This window comes from Salmo salar, chromosome ssa02 (assembly GCF_905237065.1).
Source record: "Salmo salar chromosome ssa02, Ssal_v3.1, whole genome shotgun sequence".
Classification (NCBI taxonomy): domain Eukaryota; kingdom Metazoa; phylum Chordata; class Actinopteri; order Salmoniformes; family Salmonidae; genus Salmo; species Salmo salar.
Window position 1 is genome coordinate 53,453,694 of NC_059443.1, and position 24,686 is coordinate 53,478,379.

The window sequence follows — 24,686 nt, forward strand, 5'->3', positions numbered from 1 at the left end:
TGGAGCCCCAACAGGTCACACACACACACACACACACACCATCCCCTGGAGCCCCAACAGGTACACACACACACACACCATCCCCTGGAGCCCCAACAGGTACACACACACACCCACCATCCCCTGGAGCCCCAACAGGTACACACACACACACCATCCCCTGGAGCCCCAACAGGTACACACACACACACACACACACACACCATCCCCTGGAGCCCCAACAGGGACACACACACACACACACACACCATCCCCTGGAGCCCCAACAGGTACACACACACACACACACAGCCCCACAGGCACACACACACACACACACACACACACCATCCCCTGGAGCCCCAACAGGTACACACACACACACCACAACACACACACACACACACCATCCCCTGGAGCCCCAACAGGTACACACACACACACACACACACCATCCCCTGGAGCCCCAACAGGTACACACACACACACACACACCATCCCCTGGAGCCCCAACAGGTACACACACACACACACACACATCCCCTGGAGCCCCAACAGGTACACACACACACCCCATCCCCTGGAGCCCCAACAGGTACACACACACACACACACACCATCCCCTGGAGCCCCAACAGGTACACACACACACACACACACACACCATCCCCTGGAGCCCCAACAGGTACACACACACACACACACACACACCATCCCCTGGAGCCCCAACAGGTACACACACACACACACACACACACCATCCCCTGGAGCCCCAACAGGTACACACACACACACACCCCATCCCCTGGAGCCCCAACAGGTACACACACACACACACACACACCATCCCCTGGAGCCCCAACAGGTACACACACACACACCATCCCCTGGAGCCCCAACAGGTACACACACACACACACCCATCCCCTGGAGCCCCAACAGGTACACACACACACACACACCATCCCCTGGAGCCCCAACAGGTACACACACACACACACCCATCCCCTGGAGCCCCAACAGGTACACACACACACACACACACACATCCCCTGGAGCCCCAACAGGTACACACACACACACACACACACACACACACACACACACACACACACCATCCCCTGGAGCCCCAACAGGTACACACACACACACACACACACACACACCATCCCCTGGAGCCCCAACAGGTACACACACACACACACACACACACACCCATCCCCTGGAGCCCCAACAGGTACACACACACACACACACACACCATCCCCTGGAGCCCCAACAGGTACACACACACACACACACCATCCCCTGGAGCCCCAACAGGTACACACACACACACACACATCCCCTGGAGCCCCAACAGGTACACACACACACACACCATCCCCTGGAGCCCCAACAGGTACACACACACACACACACATCCCCTGGAGCCCCAACAGGTACACACACACACACACACACATCCCCTGGAGCCCCAACAGGTACACACACACACACACACACCCATCCCCTGGAGCCCCAACAGGTACACACACACACACACCCATCCCCTGGAGCCCCAACAGGTACACACACACACACACACACATCCCCTGGAGCCCCAACAGGTACACACACACACACACACACAATCCCCTGGAGCCCCAACAGGTACACACACACACACACACACCATCCCCTGGAGCCCCAACAGGTACACACACACACACACACACCATCCCCTGGAGCCCCAACAGGTACACACACACACACACACACCATCCCCTGGAGCCCCAACAGGTACACACACACACACCATCCCCTGGAGCCCCAACAGGTACACACACCATCCCCTGGAGCCCCAACAGGTACACACACCATCCCCTGGAGCCCCAACAGGTACACACACCATCCCCTGGAGCCCCAACAGGTACACACACCATCCCCTGGAGCCCCAACAGGTACACACACCATCCCCTGGAGCCCCAACAGGTACACACACCATCCCCTGGAGCCCCAACAGGTACACACACACCATCCCCTGGAGCCCCAACAGGTACACACACCATCCCCTGGAGCCCCAACAGGTACACACACCATCCCCTGGAGCCCCAACAGGTACACACACCATCCCCTGGAGCCCCAACAGGTACACACACCATCCCCTGGAGCCCCAACAGGTACACACACCATCCCCTGGAGCCCCAACAGGTACACACACCATCCCCTGGAGCCCCAACAGGTACACACACCATCCCCTGGAGCCCCAACAGGTACACACACCATCCCCTGGAGCCCCAACAGGTACACACACCATCCCCTGGAGCCCCAACAGGTACACACACCATCCCCTGGAGCCCCAACAGGTACACACACCATCCCCTGGAGCCCCAACAGGTACACACACCATCCCCTGGAGCCCCAACAGGTACACACACCATCCCCTGGAGCCCCAACAGGTACACACACACACCATCCCCTGGAGCCCCAACAGGTACACACACACCATCCCCTGGAGCCCCAACAGGTACACACACACCCATCCCCTGGAGCCCCAACAGGTACACACACACACCATCCCCTGGAGCCCCAACAGGTACACACACACACCATCCCCTGGAGCCCCAACGGGTACACACACACACACACACACACACCATCCCCTGGAGCCCCAACGGGTACACACACACACCCACCTACCTGATAATTAATTGCAATCACCTGGTGTCCCAGGTCTAAATCAGTCCTTGAGGAAAATAATGAAAATCAGGAGTGGAACTGGCTTCGAGATCCAGATTTGAATTAGCCTGCCATAGATTCTCCAACCCCTGTTCCATGGTGTGCAAACAGGTTCAGAACAGCCATTGATAGTCATAATCTGCCCAACAGGCCCCTTACTCACACTCATCGATCCATGTGAGGTTTTGACATGAATTTTGGCAGAGGCCGTTTTTTTTATTTCAAGAAAGATTATGCAATAACCTACGTGTGTATGTGTAAAATGTTATTCTAGCTTGCATACTCCTTTAGGTTAAGTATAGTAGTCTCCCTAAAACATGCATGGTAAATTAGATTTGCTAATACTTTCACACCGAACAGAAGTTGAGAAAGGTGCCCGAGACTAGCTGTCCTTGCTGACTAGGCGGACATTTTGAAAAGCTGTCAGTTCTCCCGGCGTTACATATCTCGTCTAATGACGGACAAATGTTGGAGGGCCACAGAGTAATCTTAATTGACACGAATCCGAGAGCCAACAATGTCAAGACTAATCTCTTGCTTCCAAATAACTCATTTATCTGGTTTCTTGAATATGATTAACACTGTATATAGGCTTTGATTTAAAGATTTAATGGGCGAAAGCTTTTGCTACTGAAAGATCAAGTCAGATTCTAATTCCTGCGTTTTATATATGCGTTTTGCAATTTAAATGCATAAAGGGGAACACTTACTAAATTGACAATGGTTATTAGTACAATCACCACCTTAACTAGCTCCATATGGCAGTAACCAGCTTTGGATAAATCCCACAATACTATGGGTCCATGTATGCTTCACCTCGTTAAGATAATGGTATGAGAATAAGTAGTGTTAAAAATGGGTTTTAAATATATGGAAAGTGTTGCCTGTTTAGAATAAGTAGATTATATTGCTTGTTATGTAGGCCTAACAAAGCCCCTGCCTTGCCTGACTGCATGGTGATTATTGACTGCCATGTTGATTGGTCATGAGTAAGCTAATTGGCCAGCGCCAATGCACTTGTCTCCTGTGTCTGGGTTTCTCAGACCAGCTGTGCACCCTGTGTGTGTCCGCTTTGTTTCACCACCCATACACAGTGCTTTCGATCAGCCTCGCCAGCCATTCCAAGACCTCAACCCTCCTCACCCCTCTTCCCTCAGACCTCATTACTCTGTGGGTGTAGCAGCCCAGCTCAGTTTTAAACCCTGACCCGGCTCTCCATTCATCCCCACTGATCCCTGAACCCGTCCCTCTGCCCCTACCTATTCACAGCCCCTCCGTGGTGCTTACAGCTGCCTTTAGCAAGGCTGGGCCTGTATACGATCGACCGGGCGGGCTGTTCAGCTCCACTGGGCCAGTGCTTTCTAATGAGGACCGAGATGCTAGTAGACTGGGAGACTGGCCCACGGTTTATCACACTTAAGAGGGTGTGTTAGTGGGGTTTGGTGTGTAAATGTGTGTGAGGGTACCAATGTCCTCTCCTTGTGTCAGGGACCCCATCCGCGATGCTGCTTGTTCGCCAGCCAGCCAACTAATCGACTTAGTTTCCATGTGAATCTCATCGCCCTCCTCCCTTCTTCCTCCCTTATCTCATCCCCTCTCTCTGCCAACCCTGCAGGCAGTGGGACGAGCAGCTGGACCCGCGTCTCAACGCCAAGCAGAAGGAGGCCATCCTGGCCATCACCACGCCTCTCACCATCCCCCTGCCCCCTGTGCTCATCATCGGGCCCTACGGCACAGGCAAGACCTTCACCCTGGCACAGGCCGTCAAGCACATCCTCAGGCAGGACGACAGCAGGTGAGGCGGGCACCACACAGCAACTCCGCTATGGCCAGATAGGTCGCTCTAAAAGGGCAAGGTTACTTCTGCTCCCGGGGGCTACCGGCTTCCTTGGAGTTGACATTTAGTTAAGAAAACACTCAGGGTGACATTGTCAAGTTGGGTGTATCTTCCGATCAGAATGTGTCACTGAAAGCAATTGGGGGATGTGTGTGGGTTATGGGAATGTCCGTCCATTGGGATTGAGGCAGCGATTGGTTGGTTGATTTGTGTTTGGATGGTTAATCTCCATTCAAGTGAACCACATGTTCAATTGGATTGTCATTACAACGGCCTGTTATCTCACTTCCAACAGAATGCCATGATGTAATAGAATGCAAAATGGCCTGAAGATTCACATTCTCTTGTTAGTACGGCGAGGTGCTGGCAGGAAATGTATATTGGCTGGTGTAAAAATTTGAAACGACAATGTTTTCTGTGTTTTTATTTTTTTTTAAATCGTACAATACATTGTGGCATTTGGCCTTGAACATGAGATGCGTTTTTATTTTATAAAGCCTTCATACATAATAAAAAAAATATGTTCTGGAAAATGTGTTGGAATGCAATATTCATCTGAAACTTTTCAACTGACTATGTTAAATATTAAATGGTGGGGATGAATTATGGATGTTTTAAAAGCCGATTACAAGGAGGGTTATTGACCCCTATAGACTGTTATTCATCATCATGTTAACTTTTTGAGAAATAGGAACTTAAAGTCCACGGTCAGTGCACAACGTTCCTACAGCGCTGTTTAAGGGACGTGTTAACATGTTCACTTCAAAATGAAGGTCCTAGAATTGTCAGTATGGCCTGAAAGCAGAAACGGTAGGAGTTCTATCACTTCTAGTCAGTGATTCTCCGACATACCTACTTGTCTTTATTGTTATGGCCTGGAGTTTTTCCTTGGTCATATCACGTGTTCAACAAAATCTCCAGGCCATATTTATTTGTTAAAGGTCTCTTAATTGCTGACACATTTATCCCTTTTCTTTCGCAGGGTCCTCATTTGCACCCATTCCAACAGTGCAGCTGACCTGTACATAAAGGACTACCTTCATCCATACGTAGAAGCGGGCAACGCGCATGCAAGACCTCTCAGGTAAGGGTCTGTAGAAACGCTCTACAAGGGGTTTGCAGCACCTCTTCAGAACACTGAGACCCTCAAGATTTATTCCAAGATATTTTTATTTTTTTCCCCCGTTACAGTACCCAACCTTGAGAATTCATTGCTTACAACATCTTTAAAGGAACATGTCTGCCGCCTGAAATCAATCCCCACCTCTTGTGAACAGTGTGCTTTCAAGCGTTCAGTTCTCCCTGCTGGCTGTAGCCCGAGGCATCAACAAACCCAAATCCACTCATAGTTGTATCAACTGCATGGAATCGCAGTCAAAACCAATGATCGCTCAATCAATCAATCAAATGTATTTATAAAGCTCTTTTTACATCAGCAGATGTCTCAAACTGCTATACAGAAACCCAGCCTAAAACCCCAAACAGCAAGCAATGCAGATGTAGAAGTACGGATGGATAGTATTGATCCATTGATCCAGGTTAGAGGTGCAGTGGAACGGAACAGCGGTTGCCTTATGGCAGTGAGCTTGGCAGACCTCCATCTTTCTGAGATGTGTCCTGGCCTCACAACACAGCAGCTGTGACATGAAGACTCCTACATTCCTCCCTTTCTCGCCTACACTCAATCTCCTTCCCTCGACGGCTGCTTCAGTGACTTCTAATCACAGTAACTGTAATCCAGCCCCCCCCCCAACAAAATAAAAATGTATCCCTGACTTCTAGCCAGACCCCATGTGGCAGTGAAGGGCCTGCAGGGGGAACAAATGACTTGTTACACTTGACTGATGGCCTGATACCAAGGGCTGTGTTGGGAATCCCGCTATAATCGCCATGTAATTGGGCTATCAGCCAATTTCTCCTGAGGCTTTGTGTGCTTAGCCAAGTGAGAAGGCCATAAGTGTACATGCTGAAGGCGATACACACAGTTCTTTAGGTCAGCTAAACCCTGTCGTGGCACAAAACCCCATAAGGAATGAGACAAGATACAACCAATGGCGTGTTATGAAAATGTCAGGACAGTTGCTAAAAGTATGAAAAGTCGAGATGTTGCTAATTTGTGTCTCTACTTGTCAATTGCAAGTTCAGCAATTGAAATGTAAAATAAATAAATAACCCCAATCACATTAAAAACCAGTCAATGGATACTTCTCAATGTTAATATGTATCTGCCGCTTTTTGATTTTTGTCAGCCCAGTTTATCTGGAATTAACCATCCCGCTGTGTCTTCTCTCTCTCTCTGCCCCCAGGGTATACTTCAGGAACCGCTGGGTGAAGACTGTCCACCCGTTGGTGCAGCAGTACTGCTTGATCTCTAACACACAGTACACTTTCCAGATGCCTGAGAGGGAGGACATCCTCAGGCACCGCGTGGTGGTGGTCACCCTCAGCACCTCCCAGTACCTCTGCCAGCTGGACCTGGAGCCAGGTGAGTGGCTAACCGCTGACGTAGCATACACAGCTAACGTAGAATACAGTTGTGCTTGGTTTGCTAACTGCTTACGTAGCAAATATGCCTAATGTAGCAGCATATACTGTACTGGTGCTTTGTTTATAACTGCTTACAGAGCAGACATGGGTAATATACTCTTTTTGAACTGCACTGTTGGTTATTAAGGGTTTGTAAGTAAGCATTTCATGCTAAAGTCAACACTTGTTGTATTTGACGCATGTGACAAATAAAGTTTGTTTTGATTTAATGATGCAGCATATACTGGTGCTTGGATTGCTAACATAATAAGAATACACAGGTAACGTAGTATACACGGATAAAATAGCATACATCGCTAACGTAGCACATAGATAAGGTGACATAGCTAACATAGTAGACACTGGTGCTACAATGAGTTGAGCCGCATACCCACATAAATCAACATGGAATACACAGCTAACGTAGCACATAGCTAATGAAGCATATACAGCAAACGGTTCATACACTGGTGCGATAACTACTTGATACAAGGCGCTGTATAGCCAGGAACAAGTGAGCAATGCAACTGCAAACTGCGTGTTTTAAACAGCTTAGGCTACATGCAAATTGAATGCATTTACCAAGCAGTTTTGTTTTAACGAGCTCATAAAGTTAACAGAATGACAACGGGGCCTTAAAACGACCCAGACACCCACGTACTGTAGCTACATGACACATCTCAAACCCGCCCCAACGCGTCTTCTGCTCACCCACCACACCTTCCCCATAACAGCAGGAGAAAGCAGAGAGAGGGGAGAAGTAATTTTAAGATGGAGTATAAAAAGACGGTGAAAACAAACCAATTTGTCAGCGGCGAGCTAATAACCGTCTCTAATGTGTCAGCGGAAGGCTTTGTCTGTTGCTTAGGAACACCATCTGCCGGTATCGAATGCACTTTATTTTATTAGATGAAACGAGGGGGGGGGGCCCGCGCTCGCCGTTGATGAAAACCGCCGACAAATGAGGCAATTGGGAGCCCCTCGCACTCCTTTGTAGTGATAACAAATCACCAATCCAGTACACATGTTGAACAGGTTGCGTTGTCTCCTATCTGTTTAGTTTGGGCTTGTTAATCCCCCCTCTATGGGCCAGGCTTTTGGCAGCCTATGGTTTGTCTGTATGTGTGAGAGGACCGAGAGAACATTTAACTCCTAAATAGTCTACCTCCTAACACCACCGCACCCCCAGGGCTCTCCTTCCTCCCACAGCTCAGGCCAAATTCCACGGCCATTGTTAGACATATGATGAACAGCGGGTATCGAAATGCAATTTGTCCCCTGGTTCTTAGCCCCCCCCTCCTTCATGTCCGACTGCCCTTGCTCATCAACAGAACAGAACCTGCCTTCCCAGCTTCAAGGCACACTACAGGTTGTTATGTAATTACCCATCTACATCATTCCTGTACATTGTGTGCTGTTTTGCATATTTATGAGGGTGGAGCTGCAAGCAGCAGGGAGCGTTGGCGCTAGCTTCACCTTCGGCTGGGGTTAGAGGGCTGGGGTTAGAGGTCACCTGTAGTGCATGTTGTTAATAATGACTCATGACAATGGGAGGTGAATTTATGGGGCTTTGGCGCCTTTGTAGTCTCTTAACTGACGTACAGGGTGCCATTCACAAATAACCCTACTACAATAGATGGTAAAATGTGCTTTATATTTCATCTCTTGCTCAAGTGTGACTGCAGTTCCAACGCTCAACATGAATACAAATGCTATTGTGCATTTTGCAAAAGATTTTGTTGTAAAGATAAATATGGCCTTACACTATACAGAACATGAATGCATTCCACTCCTGTCTGTATTGCTAGTACCAAACGTTAAAGAAAAATCCACCAACTCCCTCAATGGATCCGTTTCTCCACCATCACACTGTGAACATGTTGAGGCGTTTGGACACGGCTGTACAGTGGTTGTTTCTTCCACCTCTCTCCCTGCCCGCTCTGCTCCGACAGTCCTCGACTATGCTGTTTCATCCTCATGCGCCAAGCGGCGTTTGAGCCTTCTAAATCAGGGTTACCGCTCCATCCCTTTCGAACGTCTGCAATACCAGCTTTAGTGTGTGTATAGGGGCTACTGTCTGACGTTGCGGGAGAGAAAGAGATGGAGAGATGATGGCAGAAGACAGGCCCACATCTTTTTTTTTCTGTGTCTTTTTGCTGTCTGCAATCACAAAGCCAGACGGATCAGAAACCAAAAAAGAAAAACTGTCTGTACATAACCTTCTCCTCGTGGGCTGAGCAATGTTTGAGTATATTAAATCAGGGATACCACCGCTCCAACCCTTTCAAACATCAGCGAAAGCAACATTGGTGTGTAGTGGCTACTGTTGAAGATGGATAGAGAGAAGGGGTAGAAGATTAACTAACCTTTGTTGCTCCAATGTGTTTTTTGATTTGTGTTTGGGGGGCGGCAGGGAGCCTAGCGGTTAGAGCGTTGGACCTGTAACCGAAAGGTTGCTAGATCGAATCCCAGAGCTGATAAGGTAAAAATCTGTCCTTCTGCCCCTGAACAAGGCAGTTAACCCACTGTTCCCCGGTAGGCCGTCATTGCGAATAAGAATTTGTTCTTAACTGGACTTGCCTAGTTAAATAAAATAGAAATCACAAAACCATAGAGGCGAGACAAAAAAAACCGAGCTGGAACAAATATCTCATCTAAAGTAGACCTACAAAGTTTACAGAACGAATAGTAAATGAGCGCATTCGTAATGGTTTATTTTGGGTTAGAAAGTTACTGTCTGTAAATTTATTTAAAGTGCAACAACTAAGACCAACACATCGGCACGTTTGGACCCCGATCCAAAAGGACCAAACTGCAAAACTATACATAGCAGTTCTACACCACACAATATCAAAATCAGTCTTTATCCAATGAGGTTGTGATGTTACAAGTGTCATTACCAATGGCATCCACCATAAGCACCACAGACCAATGCATTGCTAATGTCTTGACCTTGCTAGCCTGCAATGACCCGTGCACCATTTGTTTCAAGGAGCCTAATGAATCCCCACCTCCATGGTAATTAATGGGTCATCTGACGGTGCTCTGAATGAAATTGTTTGTGTTCTTCTGTGTCCGCAGGGCTTTTCTCCCACATCCTATTGGACGAGGCGGCCCAGGCCATGGAGTGTGAGACCATCATGCCTTTCGCGCTGGCCAGCAAAAGCACCCGCATCGTGTTGGCTGGAGACCACATGCAGGTAAAACCGCGGTTTAGGATGAGGTTTATGACGTCATTGGTTTGAACAAACTCTGACCTTTTGAAACAAACTCTCACCATCTCCTTTTTTAGGGCCTTGAGTTTTTTTTTGATCAGGCCGTACTCGTATTCTCTCATGCGAGTTACCTCCGAGTTCTGCAGTCCTTTGCCAAGCCAGCAAATAAAAAAAACTGTGTATCGCCCAAGTCCTTTACATTTCCGTGTGCTTTGGACGTCGTCGTTAGCCTGTGGCCAACTTCACATTGGCCGTGAGTGAAACAGACTGAGGAGAGAAAGAACTTGGCAGAGAGATCATGTTTACCATTCACAGTCCAGTCAGACGAGGCAAACTAAACTAAACTCCCCCTGTCAGTCAAGCTTTGTGGAACACTCCAAAGTAGCCTCTTATTTCCGTTTCTTTTTGTGTTCTGGACATTGTGTTTATTTTAACGCGACAGGACAGGATTACGAGTGGGCAGTAGATAAATACACCCTGAGGGAGTTTAACCATGCGATAACGGTTTTAATTATTTCTCTACTCCTTCCTGCACCCTCTCTGAAGGAACAACGCCTTCAAACATGCTCAATTCTCCTCTCCTGCCTCTCCTCTGTCACTTTCTTTCTCTTGCTCTCTCTCTGCCTCTCTCTCTCTCCCCCTCTATCTCCCTCTACATCTTAATCTGTTGCACATTGTCTGTGCGCTACGTGTCTGTTGCCAAGGAGGATTTGTTTGCCCCTCCTCCTACTCTCTTCTGTCTTATCACTCTTCATTATGGGATGTTGTTTTGTCTCTCAGCTGAAAGAAGTAGGCTGGGAATAGTGAATGAAGGTCCACGGCTCCTGTTGACTTCAGGTCTTCTATCTGCTGCGTGAGCCTTATTTAAAATGCCTGGCTGAACTTTTCCCCTGAGACTGGGAGGTTCAACCTGGAGCTAAATTACCACAAACACAAAACAATCTAGTTCAGCCAGTGTCAGATTAGAGGTAATTGCTATTGGGGGGGGTTTTGTGTGTCTTCAGCGCATCTTAATCAAAGTTGCTGTTGAGGATGTTTCCGGAGCACCTCAACGTGTTATGCTAACTTGAACTCTTATTATGTCATATTGTTGCGTTGTCGATACCATGTGTATCCTGTACATACGGCGAACAAAACGGAACTTTACAAATCACGCTAATGGCCAAACATCTCAGCAGAAATGTAGCAACCGATGCTAAGATACTGGCCACAGGTCAAAACATTCTTCGATTTAGAGCCGGTTGGACGCGAACCCATTGATTTGGAGCATTGCGTTATCTACACGGATTGCATGACTCGAGCTGTCGAAGAACAGACGACGTCTGTTCCGTAAGCCAAATATACATTCTCTGAAACCAAAAGTAGATGTAGAATACATTTGGATCAAACCAAATATTGCCACAAAACATGTACAATTCCAGTTATATTGACTACAAATGCAGAGAAGACACAACTCCAGTCAGGCTATATCACCACCTGCACATCCCTGTTGCATTGAGAAGAAACAAAATGAATTTTACTCAATGTTTTTGGGTTGCCCTCACTTCTCTACCTCCGTCCCTCTTTTCCCTGTTCCCTCCCTCCAGCTCAGTCCGTTTGTGTACAGCGAGTTTTCTCGAGAGCGGAACCTGCATGTGTCGCTGTTGGACCGGCTGTACGAGCACTACCCAGCCGAGTTTCCCTGCCGCATCCTGCTCTGTGAAAACTACCGCTCCCACGAAGCTATCATCAGGTAGGTGTGAACGTTATCACGTCGCCAAGACGGATCCAATTTTCACCCTGACTCTGCAACGTCGTTTACAAATGAGAGATTTTATGCAGACAGGAAACTTGAGAGGTGACAGTTCCTCTTGGCTATTGACAGACATAAAAGCCCAATGTACACTGAGTCCCATGACCACGGTGTTAAACTATTCTCAGATGGGGATGTTGCCATTTTTAAGTGAAAGAAGATTACGCAATGGGTTTGAAGTGGTTTCTCCACTTTAAAGTGGTTTTGGTATTTTATATAATGCTTTTCACTCACACACATTTCCATTTGGAGAACATTGTGAAGGCACATTCTTTACAAGAATCTCGAAAGTCGCTAGGAACGGCGAGGTACGCATGGAATGGAAAACTAACAAAAGAAGAATAGCCATAATGCACGCAACCGTATCCGTATACAATGCTTCATGCAACCATACCTTTCTCGACTGATGCAACTGTGACATTTTGTGAAGACCCACTGATTATTAAGTCTCCCACCCTCCCTCCCTACCTTCAGTTACACGTCAGAACTGTTCTACGACGGGAAGCTGATGGCCAGCGGGAAGCAGCCGTCTCACAAGGACTTCTACCCGCTGACCTTCTTCACGGCGCGCGGCGAGGACGTCCAGGAGAAGAACAGCACGGCCTACTACAACAACGCAGAGGTATAAACCGTTATGGTTCCCTGTACGCCACTGCCTTAGGACTGCATTGATAGAATGAATTGGTGAACTGAATTTTGATTAAACAATTCATGGTGAATTGAAATGGTTAATGATTCAAAACACACCACATACAGTCAACATTGTGTAATGTATTACTTGTCTCATATTATTTACTGTGCTTCACAACCAGACGTTTGACACAACCACTGAATGCTAATTCCTTGCGAAAGCCCAGCATTTAAACCAGGCACTCCAGCGACTGAGTTTGAAATTCAGAGGTGCCTCTGCTAAATCTGAGGGGAAACTTGCCAAGTTGACCCCTGAACCCAGCTGACAGAAGCTGCCCAGTTAAATTGGACCTACTCCTATCACAGCGCTGGGCTAACCTGTCATAGACGCCACAGGAATTACCCTACCTCCCTTTGATACCGCACCTGTGTCAAACGGCTTCGGGACATTAGCATAATGTCATAGGTTTAGGTTGCCTTGATTTAAGCGTGTGTCCTGTCTGTCTGCTGATGTGACGTTTGGATTCGCCTAGTTTTTTTTCTTCTCTCGGCTGAAAAGGCCCCTTGAGCAGCAGTCATTTCCACCGTCTCTTTAGTTCTTGTTTTAAGCCCTGGTTAAGTACTTTGATGACTCATAAATAATGGCAACAACTTGATTAAAATTGACTGTCTCCTGCTTTGCACTTGTAAAGATTCAATTGACACCAATGGAAGACGAAAAGGTTTTTGGCGGGAGGCAACGGGGCCGAGGCGGGGCGCCCTGCCTTCCAGGACAATTGTTTCTATCCAGCTCGAAGGACCTTGAAAATGCGCGCCACCTTGTAGTCAGTGGGGAGTAGGGTGAAGTTGCCCCTAGATGCTGATCTTGGGTCAGTTTTGCATTTCCCCCATTTATGGTTAAGGCTAATATTGGGGAGGGGAAGCTGATCCTAGATCTGTACCTAGGGGAAACTTCACCCCAGAGAGACATGATCTATGAGAAACACTGGCACTTGTAACCAGTCTCACCAGTCTCTCCCTCCTGTGTTACTCCAGGTGTTTGAGATCGTGGAGCGGGTGGAAGAGATGCGCAAGAAGTGGCCGGTGGCGTGGGGCAAGCTGGACGAGGGCAGCATCGGTGTGGTGTCGCCCTACGCCGACCAGGTATTCCGCATCCGCGCCGAGCTCCGAAAGAAGAGGATGCACGAGGTCAGCGTGGAGAGGGTGCTCAACGTCCAAGGTGAGAAGAATACTTTATTTAATCCATTTCCTTACAGTGAGATTTGTGTTTATTTCATTTAACTTACGACACTACATTCCGCTGTAACCCATGGCACAGATGGCCATTTGGCACATATTTGCTATCAAATAGAATGAGAATGTCAATCCCGCAATCACAATGGAATTGTAACGATCAAATCCCATACTACTCATACACTGAAGCATTTACAGGACTTTCACTGTGGAACTTTCCCTTCTCCCATTTTTAAATTCTGTTTTGGCATTCTAAGACGGCAGAGATTTTAAAGTGTGACCCTTCACATTTCTACCCGACAACTCCGAGATTCTCAGTGACCGTGTGTGAGATGTGGGGCCGGGGCAATTGGCAGCAGCACTTCACATCCTCTCTCCTAACATAGTCTGTCTCTCATCTCCCAGCTAGCAGCTCCTCTCGTCTCCAGGACGAGGCTAATGCTCCCACTGGCAACACACACTCTCTCACACACACACTCACAGCCATACGCTGCTGCTTCCAGCTCATTAACTCTCTCATTAAGGAGAAGATGCAGCGATCAGGACGGATCTCACAACACACAGCTGTCTCTGTTTCTCAATGTGGTGTTGGTGTACAGTACACACACACACACACACTAGCTGGAGTTTGGGTGTGAAGTTTTTTTTTGTATTGCCAAACTCCTATGCTTTATCATGAATCATTTCTGCAGTAATTGGATCATATTTTGGGTCATGAATGATGCCTGGTCGAGGTACTTGGCTCATATAGTTATTATGTAATGAATTAGTAATTATATTTCTATGAGATTAATATCCACAAAGCACACTGAATATGACCAGTAGCACTTAGTGACCTAATGAAAAAGCATTGTATGAATGCAAGTCATTACTAAAACCTTTGCCATACGACACACTAGCTCCTCAGTGCTGGCTGAAAACGAAGGTCTAAACTGGCCTTGCATGTTCCCCTCTCTCTCTCCAGGTAAGCAGTTCCGGGTGCTCTTCCTGAGCACAGTGCGCACGCGGCACACCTGCAAGCACAAACAGACGGCCATCAAGCGCAAGGAGCAGCTGGTGGAGGACTCGACAGAGGACCTGGACTACGGCTTCCTGTCCAACTACAAGCTGCTCAACACGGCCATCACTCGCGCCCAGTCTCTGGTGGCCGTGGTGGGAGACCCCATAGCGCTCTGCTCGGTGGGCCGCTGCAGGTACAAAAAAAACTACCAGGAAGCGTTGTCATGGGTTAGGGCCCTGTTTTGAAAACGTAACTTCTTATGGCTGAAGTCCCGTTAACGGGATCGGGATCCGGTTTAATGGCAGAGCGCCAAATTCAAAAATTATTAAAAATATTGAACTTTCATACATTCACAAGTGCAATACAGCAAATTGAAGCTGAACTTCTTGTATTTCTAGCCACCGTGTCAGATTTCAACAAGGCTTTACGGCGAAAGCAAATTACGCTATAATCTGACGATAGCACCCCAACAAACAAACACTGACAATCATATTTCATCCCGCCAGGCGCGACACAAATCTCAGAAATAACATATTATTCATGCCTTACCTTTGACGAGCTTCTTCTGTTGGCACTCCAATATGTCCCATAAACATCACAAATGGTCCTTTTGTTCGATTAATTCCGTCGTTAAATATCCAAAATGTGCATTTATTTGGCGCGTTTGATCCAGAAAAACACCAGTTCCAACTTGCGCAACATGACTACAAAATCTCTCATAAGTTACCTGTAATCTTTGACAATTTTCAGCAAACAACTTTCCTAATACAACTTTAGGTATTTTTTAACGTAAATAATCGATAAAATTTAAGACGGGATAAACTTTGTTCAATACCGGAGGAAAACAAAGTGGAGCGTGCTTTCAGGTCGCACGCCTCTATCAAAAAGTACACTTCCCTCGAGCCTCATTCTGAGCAGGGCTACTTCATTACACAAAGGAAAAACATCAACCAATTTCTAAAGACTGTTGACATCCAGTGGAAGCGATAGGAACTGCAAGCAACTCGCTTAGAATTCTAGATTCTCAATGAAATCCCATGGAAGAGAGAGTGACCTCAAAAAAGAAATATATCCTGGATGGTTTGTCCTCGGGGTTTCACCTGCCAAATAAGTTCTGTTATACTCACAGACGTCATTCAAACAGTTTTAGAAACTTCAGAGTGTTTTCTATCCAAATCTACCAATTATATGCATATCCTAGCTTCTGAGCCTGAATAGCAGGGAGTATAGTTTGGGCACACTTTTCATCCGGATGTGAAAATGGCACCCTCAAGCCATAAGAAGTTAAATTAATCCTTCCTTGAAGAAATCCCTGATCTGACTGGATTGGTGAAAACTATACGGTAGAACTGTTGTTTACAACTATCAATCTGGGTTAGATCAGTGATCACTCCAAGGGATGGAGGAAGGATGGGTGTGTTTTTATGGTACTCAAGCAGGGCCTGGAGTTTTCCCTGGTCACGTCCTAGGTTTTGCTGTTTTTATGTTCCATTACATGTTCTGAAGGCTCACAGTAAATATCTTAAGCTTTGCAGTGTGTGGGTGGAAGGGGCACAGTCAGTGTGCCAGCTGTGCAGGAAAAAGTAGCACAGTGGGGGTATATCTCCCTGCCAGGCAGGCTCGCTCTACCTCTGCTCCAAACACTCATTCACACACCCTCCCCAATCCCTCTCCAATGCACGCCCGCGGAGTGTCAGCTTAGGATGACATCATCTGACCGAGCCGTTGACATCAGCAATGTGCTCTGTTTCTGTGTTGTTTGTTTTGATAATGCTGTCATATTGTAGGGCAAGGGGGCACTACTTAGTTTTTCTCCAATGGAACTGAAATATTGGGGGGGGTAGTATTGAATTTGGTGTTGCTATTTGTGACCTACAGAGTTCTCATCTTTGCCCTGAATGGAGTTAAGCCAAAATCCACACTTTGCCTAGTTCTGTGTTGTTTACGTCTGAATATTTTCCCCATATTCAAAGCGTCTTCAGGGCTGGGGCACAGATTCTGCTACCCCATTCCCCATTGCAAACACACACACAAACAACACCCCCACGGCGCTCACCGACCCCCAGCTGCAGTCCCTCTCTCCCGTTGCCATGGCAACTGTTGCGCGTCAGCCAATCGCGGCATCCGGCTGCGGCAGTTGTTTAGAAAATGTCTCCCCCAGTTAAATCAATGGCGCTAATGAGGAAGAAGCTCTGTTTAGATGGACTGTCTTAATGCCTGGAGAGGGGGGGGCACCGCCAACATCAAACTGTCACCTTTAAAAAGAACAGCCCAGTGGACTGGTCATGGCCCCATAGAGTAGGCTGCACAGTACAGACGTGCGTGCATACACACACACACACACACACACACACACACACACACACACACACACCACGGCGGGTGGGAAAGAGGAGGAGCATGAAAGAGAGAGGGAGAGATGATTGGGGCGTTGACTGGTAAGAACAGGGCACTGGACAAACACCCACCGCTCTGCTGTGCCTGTCAGATAAGCCAGCGGGTAGCCACAAAGGTTAAGCAGCCCAACTACAGAGAGAGGCCATAGCAGTTGTATATACACATATAACCCTCCACAGTGAAAGATGTCACCAAGCAAATCATGATCTCTCTTTATCTTTTTAGACGCTTCTACTATTGCTCACATGATTCACATGGTCTTTCGTGAGTGACGTGTGGAATACAGTCGCGCTCTTGATGAATGCACATCGAATAAACAAACAAATTGGCGGTGAACTTAGCAATTCAGATTTGTTTTACAGATTGTGTACAATTGATAATTCTCCATCTATTTGGACTTGAAACTCAGAATGAACAGATTGTGTTGTCTCTGTCCATGTGGGCTGGATGTGGGTCATGGAAGCGATGCCTTAAACGTGGGTACCGTAAATTCCGGACTATAAGCCGCAACTTTTTTCCCACGCTTTGAACCCCGCGGCTTAAACAATGACGCGGCTAATATATGGATTTTTCCTGCTTTCATTTTATTTTTTAAAAAAAACACATTCTGTGACGTGCTCAGTTTTTTGGCGGCATGAAGCTTTCATTAGACCAATGAAATTGCCGAATGGGTTAAGGTCAAACAACTTTTTTGTTTACTGTTTAGATTAAATCGAGCGCTCTCAAACTTCCCATCATTCTGATTACGGTAGTCATTTTGTCACCCTCATCATGGCAAAGACACGGAGAAATGCAGATGATGCAGCTTTCAAGTTGAAGGCGATTGATCTGGCTGTTGGAAAAGGAAATAGAGCTGCTGCACGGGAGCTTGGTCTTAATGAGTCGATAAGACGTTGGAAACAGCAGCGTGAGGAATTGACTCAGTGCAAAAAGACAACTAAAGCTTACTGCACATTTTTTATTTTTTGTTACAAGCCGTGTTTCGTTAAAGCCTATTTATTTTTGTTACAAGCCGTGTTTCGTTAAAGCCTGTGTAAAGTTCATTTGTTTCAATGTACCGGTAGGCACCTGCGGCTTATAGACATGTGCGGCTTATTTATGTTCAAAATAATAATAAAAAAAAAATTCAGTGGGTGCGGCTTCAGGTGCACTTAATAGTCTGGAAATTACGGTAATCTGAGGAGACGGGATAGCGATGGCATGGGGATGGTCTCGCCTATGGGGGGAACAGACTCGGACCATCTTATTGACGCCTGATTTAACAAGAAATAGCCTTCGCAAGTCACTGCAGATCGATGATATAACCCAGACACACGTCTACCTCCCATTCCAGCCACAATAAGGAGAGAAGATGCATGTTGCCACTGGAGTCCTAGCGCTGTGTTCTGTGAGACGTGCACTGTACCACACCAGCCATTATTGTGAGGTGCCCTCAATTTGATACCAACACCAAAGCCTTGCATTTGCTTTCAGAGTAAAGCTAGAGATTCATTGAAATGTAAATTCAATACCATTTAATATTCTATAAGGATTTTTCAATTTACTCCTTAATTGGAGTTGAAATGGAACTGACCCTAAGTTGGGGAGTAGTGAATCTCGCAAGCTTGCATCATAGTGATGCTTTTTCATAGAGACGTCTACTCTAGATGCAGTCATTTTCAAGTCACTAACTTTGACCCCTTCTTTGAATATTTATCGTTGGGTTTGTGATGAGTATGCTGTGTCATTTGAAAGCACCTGTAGCTGTCGCATATTGATGATGTAAGGGACAGTTGTGAATAGGGGCCTGTCTCATTTTGATGATGTAATGTCAGAGGGGACAGTTGTGAATAGGGGCCCGTCTCATTTTGATGATGTAATGTCAGAGGGGACAGTTGTGAATAGGGGCCTGTCTCTGTTCCTTAAAAGGGCTGACAGCCTATTTTCCCTCGGCCACAGGTTCTGCAGTTAATATGCAAATCTGTGAATAATTTCCTGAAATTTTTGTTCACCTGGACATAATGCAAGCTGTGTTGCGCGCGCGTACGCGCACACACACACACGTAAATCATAGACTCACACAACACACGGTCTACTCGTCAGAACTGATCTGTTATGAACATGACAACCCCACTAAAGACATGTTCTTTTGAGTTGACCAAGAACTTCATTTGCTTTGGTGTTGCTGCCTACAATAGCCCTTTTTTAAGTGGACCATGATTTATTCATTTATGCTACAGTACATGATTTAGAGTCATATCTACAGTAGTGGGTGGTTTCATAATCGAATTCTGAAAGTAGGAGCCTTTCACATGAAGATTCTGTGCAAGATTTGACTATTTTATTTAACCTTTTTGACAGGGAGTCTTTTCCAGATGAGCCCTGTATAGCACCTCAATATACATCAAATTACAATAAACACATTAAACTACACATTAAAATACATGTTATTGTACACAACAATACACAAAAAGTAAAACACAATCATAAAAAATACATTTTTCAGTGAAAAGAATGTCTGAAATGCCCTGGAGGCACCAATTCCTCCAATTTTAAAGCATATTGTAGATCGTTCCACATGTAAGGTGCAAGGTAATTAAAGGCTGAATTACCTAGAAGAGTCTCCAGAGTTAACCAACCCTGTGAACGGGTTTGATAACTTGTCATTTTAAATCTTAACAGTGATGTTAGGTAAGTCGGAAGTTTGTGGAGCAGGGCTGTGTAAACAAAAAGAGCGTAATGATGTGATCTACATGACTTGTGTGTGTGTGTGTGTGTGTGCGCGCGCGCGTTGTGCACTAGGCATTTCTTGAAATAATGACTTAAGTCGGCGTGCAACCAAGTGTTCGAGAGTCAAGATAAAGTGTATTATGAGAACACGTCCGTATATGTCCATGCCACTCACATCACCCCCCTCTCCTCCCCTCTAACAGAAAGTTCTGGGAGAAGTTCATCTCCATCTGCCACGAGAACGCCAGCCTGCACGGCATCACCTTTGAGCAGATCAAGGCCCAGCTGGAGGCCCTTGAGCTCAAGAAGACCTACGTGCTCAACCCGCTGGCGCCCGAGTTCATCCCCCGCGCCCTGCGTCCCCAGCCGGCCCAGCACCCCCATCATCACCAACACCATCACCAACACCCACACCCCCAGGGACACACGGCCAGCAAGCAGCCCGGGCCCCAGCAGCAGCAACAGCGGTCTCCTCCAAAGGTAAGTGGGTTAAGCCTGGGGGAGGGGTGGCAGAGCAGCTGGGGGCTATGGGTCTTGGGGCTATGGGTCTTGGGGCTATGGGTCTTGGGTGTGGTGGTGTAATAGGATACTGAAGGTTGGAGGTACTGTGCATTGATGTCTTGATTGTACTGTTTTTTTGTCAAGAACTGCAACGCTGCTGGGTTTTTCACACTCAACAGTTCCCCGTGTGGTCCACCACTCATAGGACATCCAGCCAACTTGACACAACTGAAGGAAGCATTGGAGTCAACATGGGCCAGCATCATGTGGAATGCTTTCGACACCTTGTAGAGTCCGTGCCCCAGCTAATTGAGGCTCTTCTGAGGGTAAAAGGGGGTACTCCTAATGTTTTGTACACTCAGTGTATATTAAGCTAACAATGATGAGAGCTGGGGCCGGCACAATTACTTTTTAACCATGTAACCGATGGTTATGGATGAAGACCGTCATGAAAATAAAATAACCAGAACTGTAACAATTGGATACATTTTGTTGTGTGGAACAAAAAGCTGATTGAAGACAGGACGTCCGGGCATTCGTGCATTTGAGTCCATTTCTGCTGTAACATGGACTTTACAACATGATGAAACTTTGTTGCTCGTTGCTGAAACAATCAAGGTGTTGTAGCAAACAAGTCTTTGTTTGCCTAGGCAACGCCCCCTTCCTGCAGCAGCACGTGCAGTCAAGAGCGGAGGAGATAATGTCAGTCTTAACAAAAATAGGATAGGACTGGCCACTTCAGAGCCTAGTTCCTCTCTCGGTTTCTTCCTTGGTTCCTGCCTTACTAGGGAGTTTTTCCTAGCCACCATGCCTCTACATCTGCGTTGCTTGCTCTCTGGGGTTTTAGGCTCCGTTTCTGTGTAAGCATTTTGTGACAACTGCTGTTGTAAAAATGCTCTATAAATACATTTGAAAGAGAGATATATATATATATATATATATACAGACATACACAGTATGTCGTTTGATACATTTTTTGGGGAGGGGGGTGAAATTCCATGACCGTCACAGCCCTGATGAGAGGGATGCATGGCTCTGGCTATCAGTGTCTTTGTCTTGGTGGTAGTACAAGAGTACACTCAGAACTCACATAGTCATTGGTTTTAGAGCTCAAGGAATTTATCATCTTTTCAATTCAATCAACTTCAGTTCAATACAACGTAGTTGGTTCCCTCGTGGGCCTTTTTTGGAAAACATTTCGGAACATTTTGTACTTTTTGTGGTTGCTTCAAGAGCAGTTTCCTCAAGTAAGTCCTCTAGGTAGTTGTCATTTATTATCGCAAAACCATGCTTTTCTTTTTGAAAGTGGGTTTCGAAAAGACGAGAGAATAACCGTTTGAGTTTGCACGAGTGCGTCTGCGTTTTTTTAAATTGTCTCCCCCTGTGAAAATGTTAACTGTTTTTCTCTTGTCCTCGCTACTGGCGTAAAGGTTAACTAAATCACAACAGCTGCCAAGCCCCTGTATCGCCCACTGGGTCTAATGAGGTGGATATCCACATCACACACACGTGCACACAGTCACGCGCACTTCCCTGTGCATACATACACGGTAACACCAATAAGAGCGCGTACTGGCTCACACACACACACACAAAGTGGGTTGGTTACAGGCTCTTACACTTTAAAAAAAATACTACTCCATACAGAAAGGTCAGTAGTAAGTCTCTGTCTCCTGCCATGTAGGGCTCGGCGGTAAAATTATTTTTTGGGGTTACTAAATAGAGGAAATTAATGCAGGAAATTAAGAAATGTGTAAATGCTGGAATTGAACAAATGACTATGCAAATGAAAATCATTGGTGAAGTACCCGAGTTTGAGTCTACCAAAGAGGATTATGCATCTCTTTATAAAAAGTCCTGCAAATAAGACCACTTCATTGTCATTTTTGTCCTATTGTTTTTTGGTTGGTTTGGTTGAACAGTATAAAGCAATCGGAAATGAGAAAGCCTATTAATTTGTTGCTATGCACTAGAACTTGTATTATTCACGTCAAAAATGAGAATATTACCGTCAAATGCCGTCACAATGTCAAAAATGAAAATATTACCGTCAAATGCCGTCATAATGTCAAATTAGAATATTGCCGTCAATGTCAAAAATGAGAATATTCCCGTCAAATGCCGTCATAATGTCAAAAATGAGAATATTACCGTCAAATGCCGTCATAATGTCAAAAATGAGAATATTACCGTCCAATGCCGTCATAATGTCAAAAATGAGAATATTACCGTCCAATACCGTCATAATGTCAAAAATGAGAATATTACCGTCCAATACCGTCATAATGTCAAAAATGAGAATATTACCATCCAATGCCGTCATAATGTCAAAAATGAGAATATTACCGTCAAATGCCGTCACAATGTCAAAAATGAAAATATTACCGTCAAATGCCGTCATAATGTCAAAAATTCGAATATTGCCGTCAATGTCAAAAATGAGAAAATTACCGTCAAATGCCGTCATAATGTCAAAAATGAGAATATTACCGTCAAATGCCGTCATAATGTCAAAAATGAGAATATTACCGTCCAATGCCGTCATAATGTCAAAACTGAGAATATTACCGTCAAATACCATCATAATGTCAAAAATGAGAATATTACCGTCAAATACCATCATAATGTCAAAAATGAGAATATTACCGTCAAATACCATCAATGTCAAAAATGAGAATATTACCGTCAAATACCATCATAATGTCAAACTTTGTTTGCCATCTTGGATGAGCAGACTGATAGCCGTGTGAGCCCATCTTGATCAAGTGTGCATCTGACTTTGCTGTCCCTTTGCGTAGACTCGTTCCGAGCTCCCAAAATCACTGGCCCAATATGGCCAAGCAGGAAATGCTGCTGCCATCACCCGGTGTCCCCTGGTCTGAAGGTGTCCTCCAGCTCTGTCTCGATCTCCCTCACTAGCCATGTGGCACTGGTCATCTGGCCTGGCATAGACCTAGAAGAATCGATGCCAGGCAGATGCAATGGAGCTATCATTAGCCACTGTATTGCACCTGTGACAGAGGTTGGCTTGGCAGGAGTGACATTGAGAGGCTTTGATACAGTCACCTCATGCTCCTACAGTCATCTAAAAAGATAGGGTTTACTATTGACTTTCATTTTTTTTGCTAGTCCTAACACATTACATCGCTCATATTTCTTTATTTATATATGGTACGGCTAGATCTAGTACAGATGGACTACAATATCTCTGGCTCAGTTGGTAGAGCATGGTGTGTGCAACGCCAGGGTTGTGGGTTCGATTCCCACGGGGGCCAGTACAAAAAAACGAATGCATGGTATGAAATGTATGCATTCACTACTGTAAGTCGCTCTGGATAAGAGCGTCTGCTAAATGACTAAAATGTATAATCTCACCCCTGAAAATAACACATTCATATTTTATTTAAACATCTATGAATATGCTGTATGTGGCAAGACGAGACGCATTATGCCAAGACAACCTATGCTATTTGGTGCCATATTGACTTCGTAGCGACTGCTTTTAAACTTCATACTCATTTGCCCTCCATATGTTCCGATGGTTTTTCCAAGGTAGTTTTTATTGCTAGTGTGCGCTCTAGGTGTTTGTCACTGAACTCCTAACAAATAACTTAGCCCTTATTCCTTGTCATAACAGTCGTAATGCCAACTCTCTAGCCTCGTAGGCTAGCAGTTACTACATTCGCTAGTGAGGGGTCTCAATCGTCGGTCCAGGCTGTGCATCATTAGTCTCTCCTTATTTCAGATCATCTGCTGAATAGACTGGCTTGAAATCGAATGAACCCCAGTTCCTGACAACAGTTTGTGCCCCTTCGTTTTAACCACAGTTCCCTGTTTTCACCTCACACTTTTTTTTTTGTTAATAGCTTAACACAACTACAAGAAGCATGCCCTGAGTGTCTAAACAGAAAAAGGGGAAACCAAACCAGCCATCTAACCTATCATGAGGCGCATCCCGCAAGGGAAACCACGTCAACTGTTATCAGTTTAACACCACCACCTAGGCGGACTGTGTGCCTCGGCTCGGCTACGTTAAGACACGCTAAAGTAGATTACTGAGTACGTTCCTCTGCATCAATAATACAACGGGTTAAAATCCACCTAAAGTCAATTGGATGGAGAACTTCCGTGTTGTTGGTCACATAA

At 46.0% G+C, this 24,686-nt stretch overlaps 1 protein-coding gene across 4 annotated transcripts in view; it reads left to right on the forward strand.

Annotated features, from left to right (window-relative positions):
- The window catches only part of LOC106585679 (probable helicase with zinc finger domain), a 73,189-nt gene that overhangs the window by 19,974 nt on the left and 28,529 nt on the right, over positions 1 to 24,686 (forward strand). For all 4 annotated transcript variants that reach the window (XM_014172153.2, XM_014172162.2, XM_045705950.1 and 1 more), the window contains exons 14-22: positions 4,316 to 4,495; positions 5,520 to 5,621; positions 6,844 to 7,022; positions 10,145 to 10,263; positions 11,865 to 12,010; positions 12,545 to 12,692; positions 13,736 to 13,919; positions 14,898 to 15,126; positions 20,243 to 20,519. In XM_014172153.2, coding sequence (XP_014027628.2) covers positions 4,316 to 4,495; positions 5,520 to 5,621; positions 6,844 to 7,022; positions 10,145 to 10,263; positions 11,865 to 12,010; positions 12,545 to 12,692; positions 13,736 to 13,919; positions 14,898 to 15,126; positions 20,243 to 20,519 — 1,564 coding nt within the window. The remainder of the gene's footprint in view (positions 1 to 4,315; positions 4,496 to 5,519; positions 5,622 to 6,843; positions 7,023 to 10,144; positions 10,264 to 11,864; positions 12,011 to 12,544; positions 12,693 to 13,735; positions 13,920 to 14,897; positions 15,127 to 20,242; positions 20,520 to 24,686) is intronic.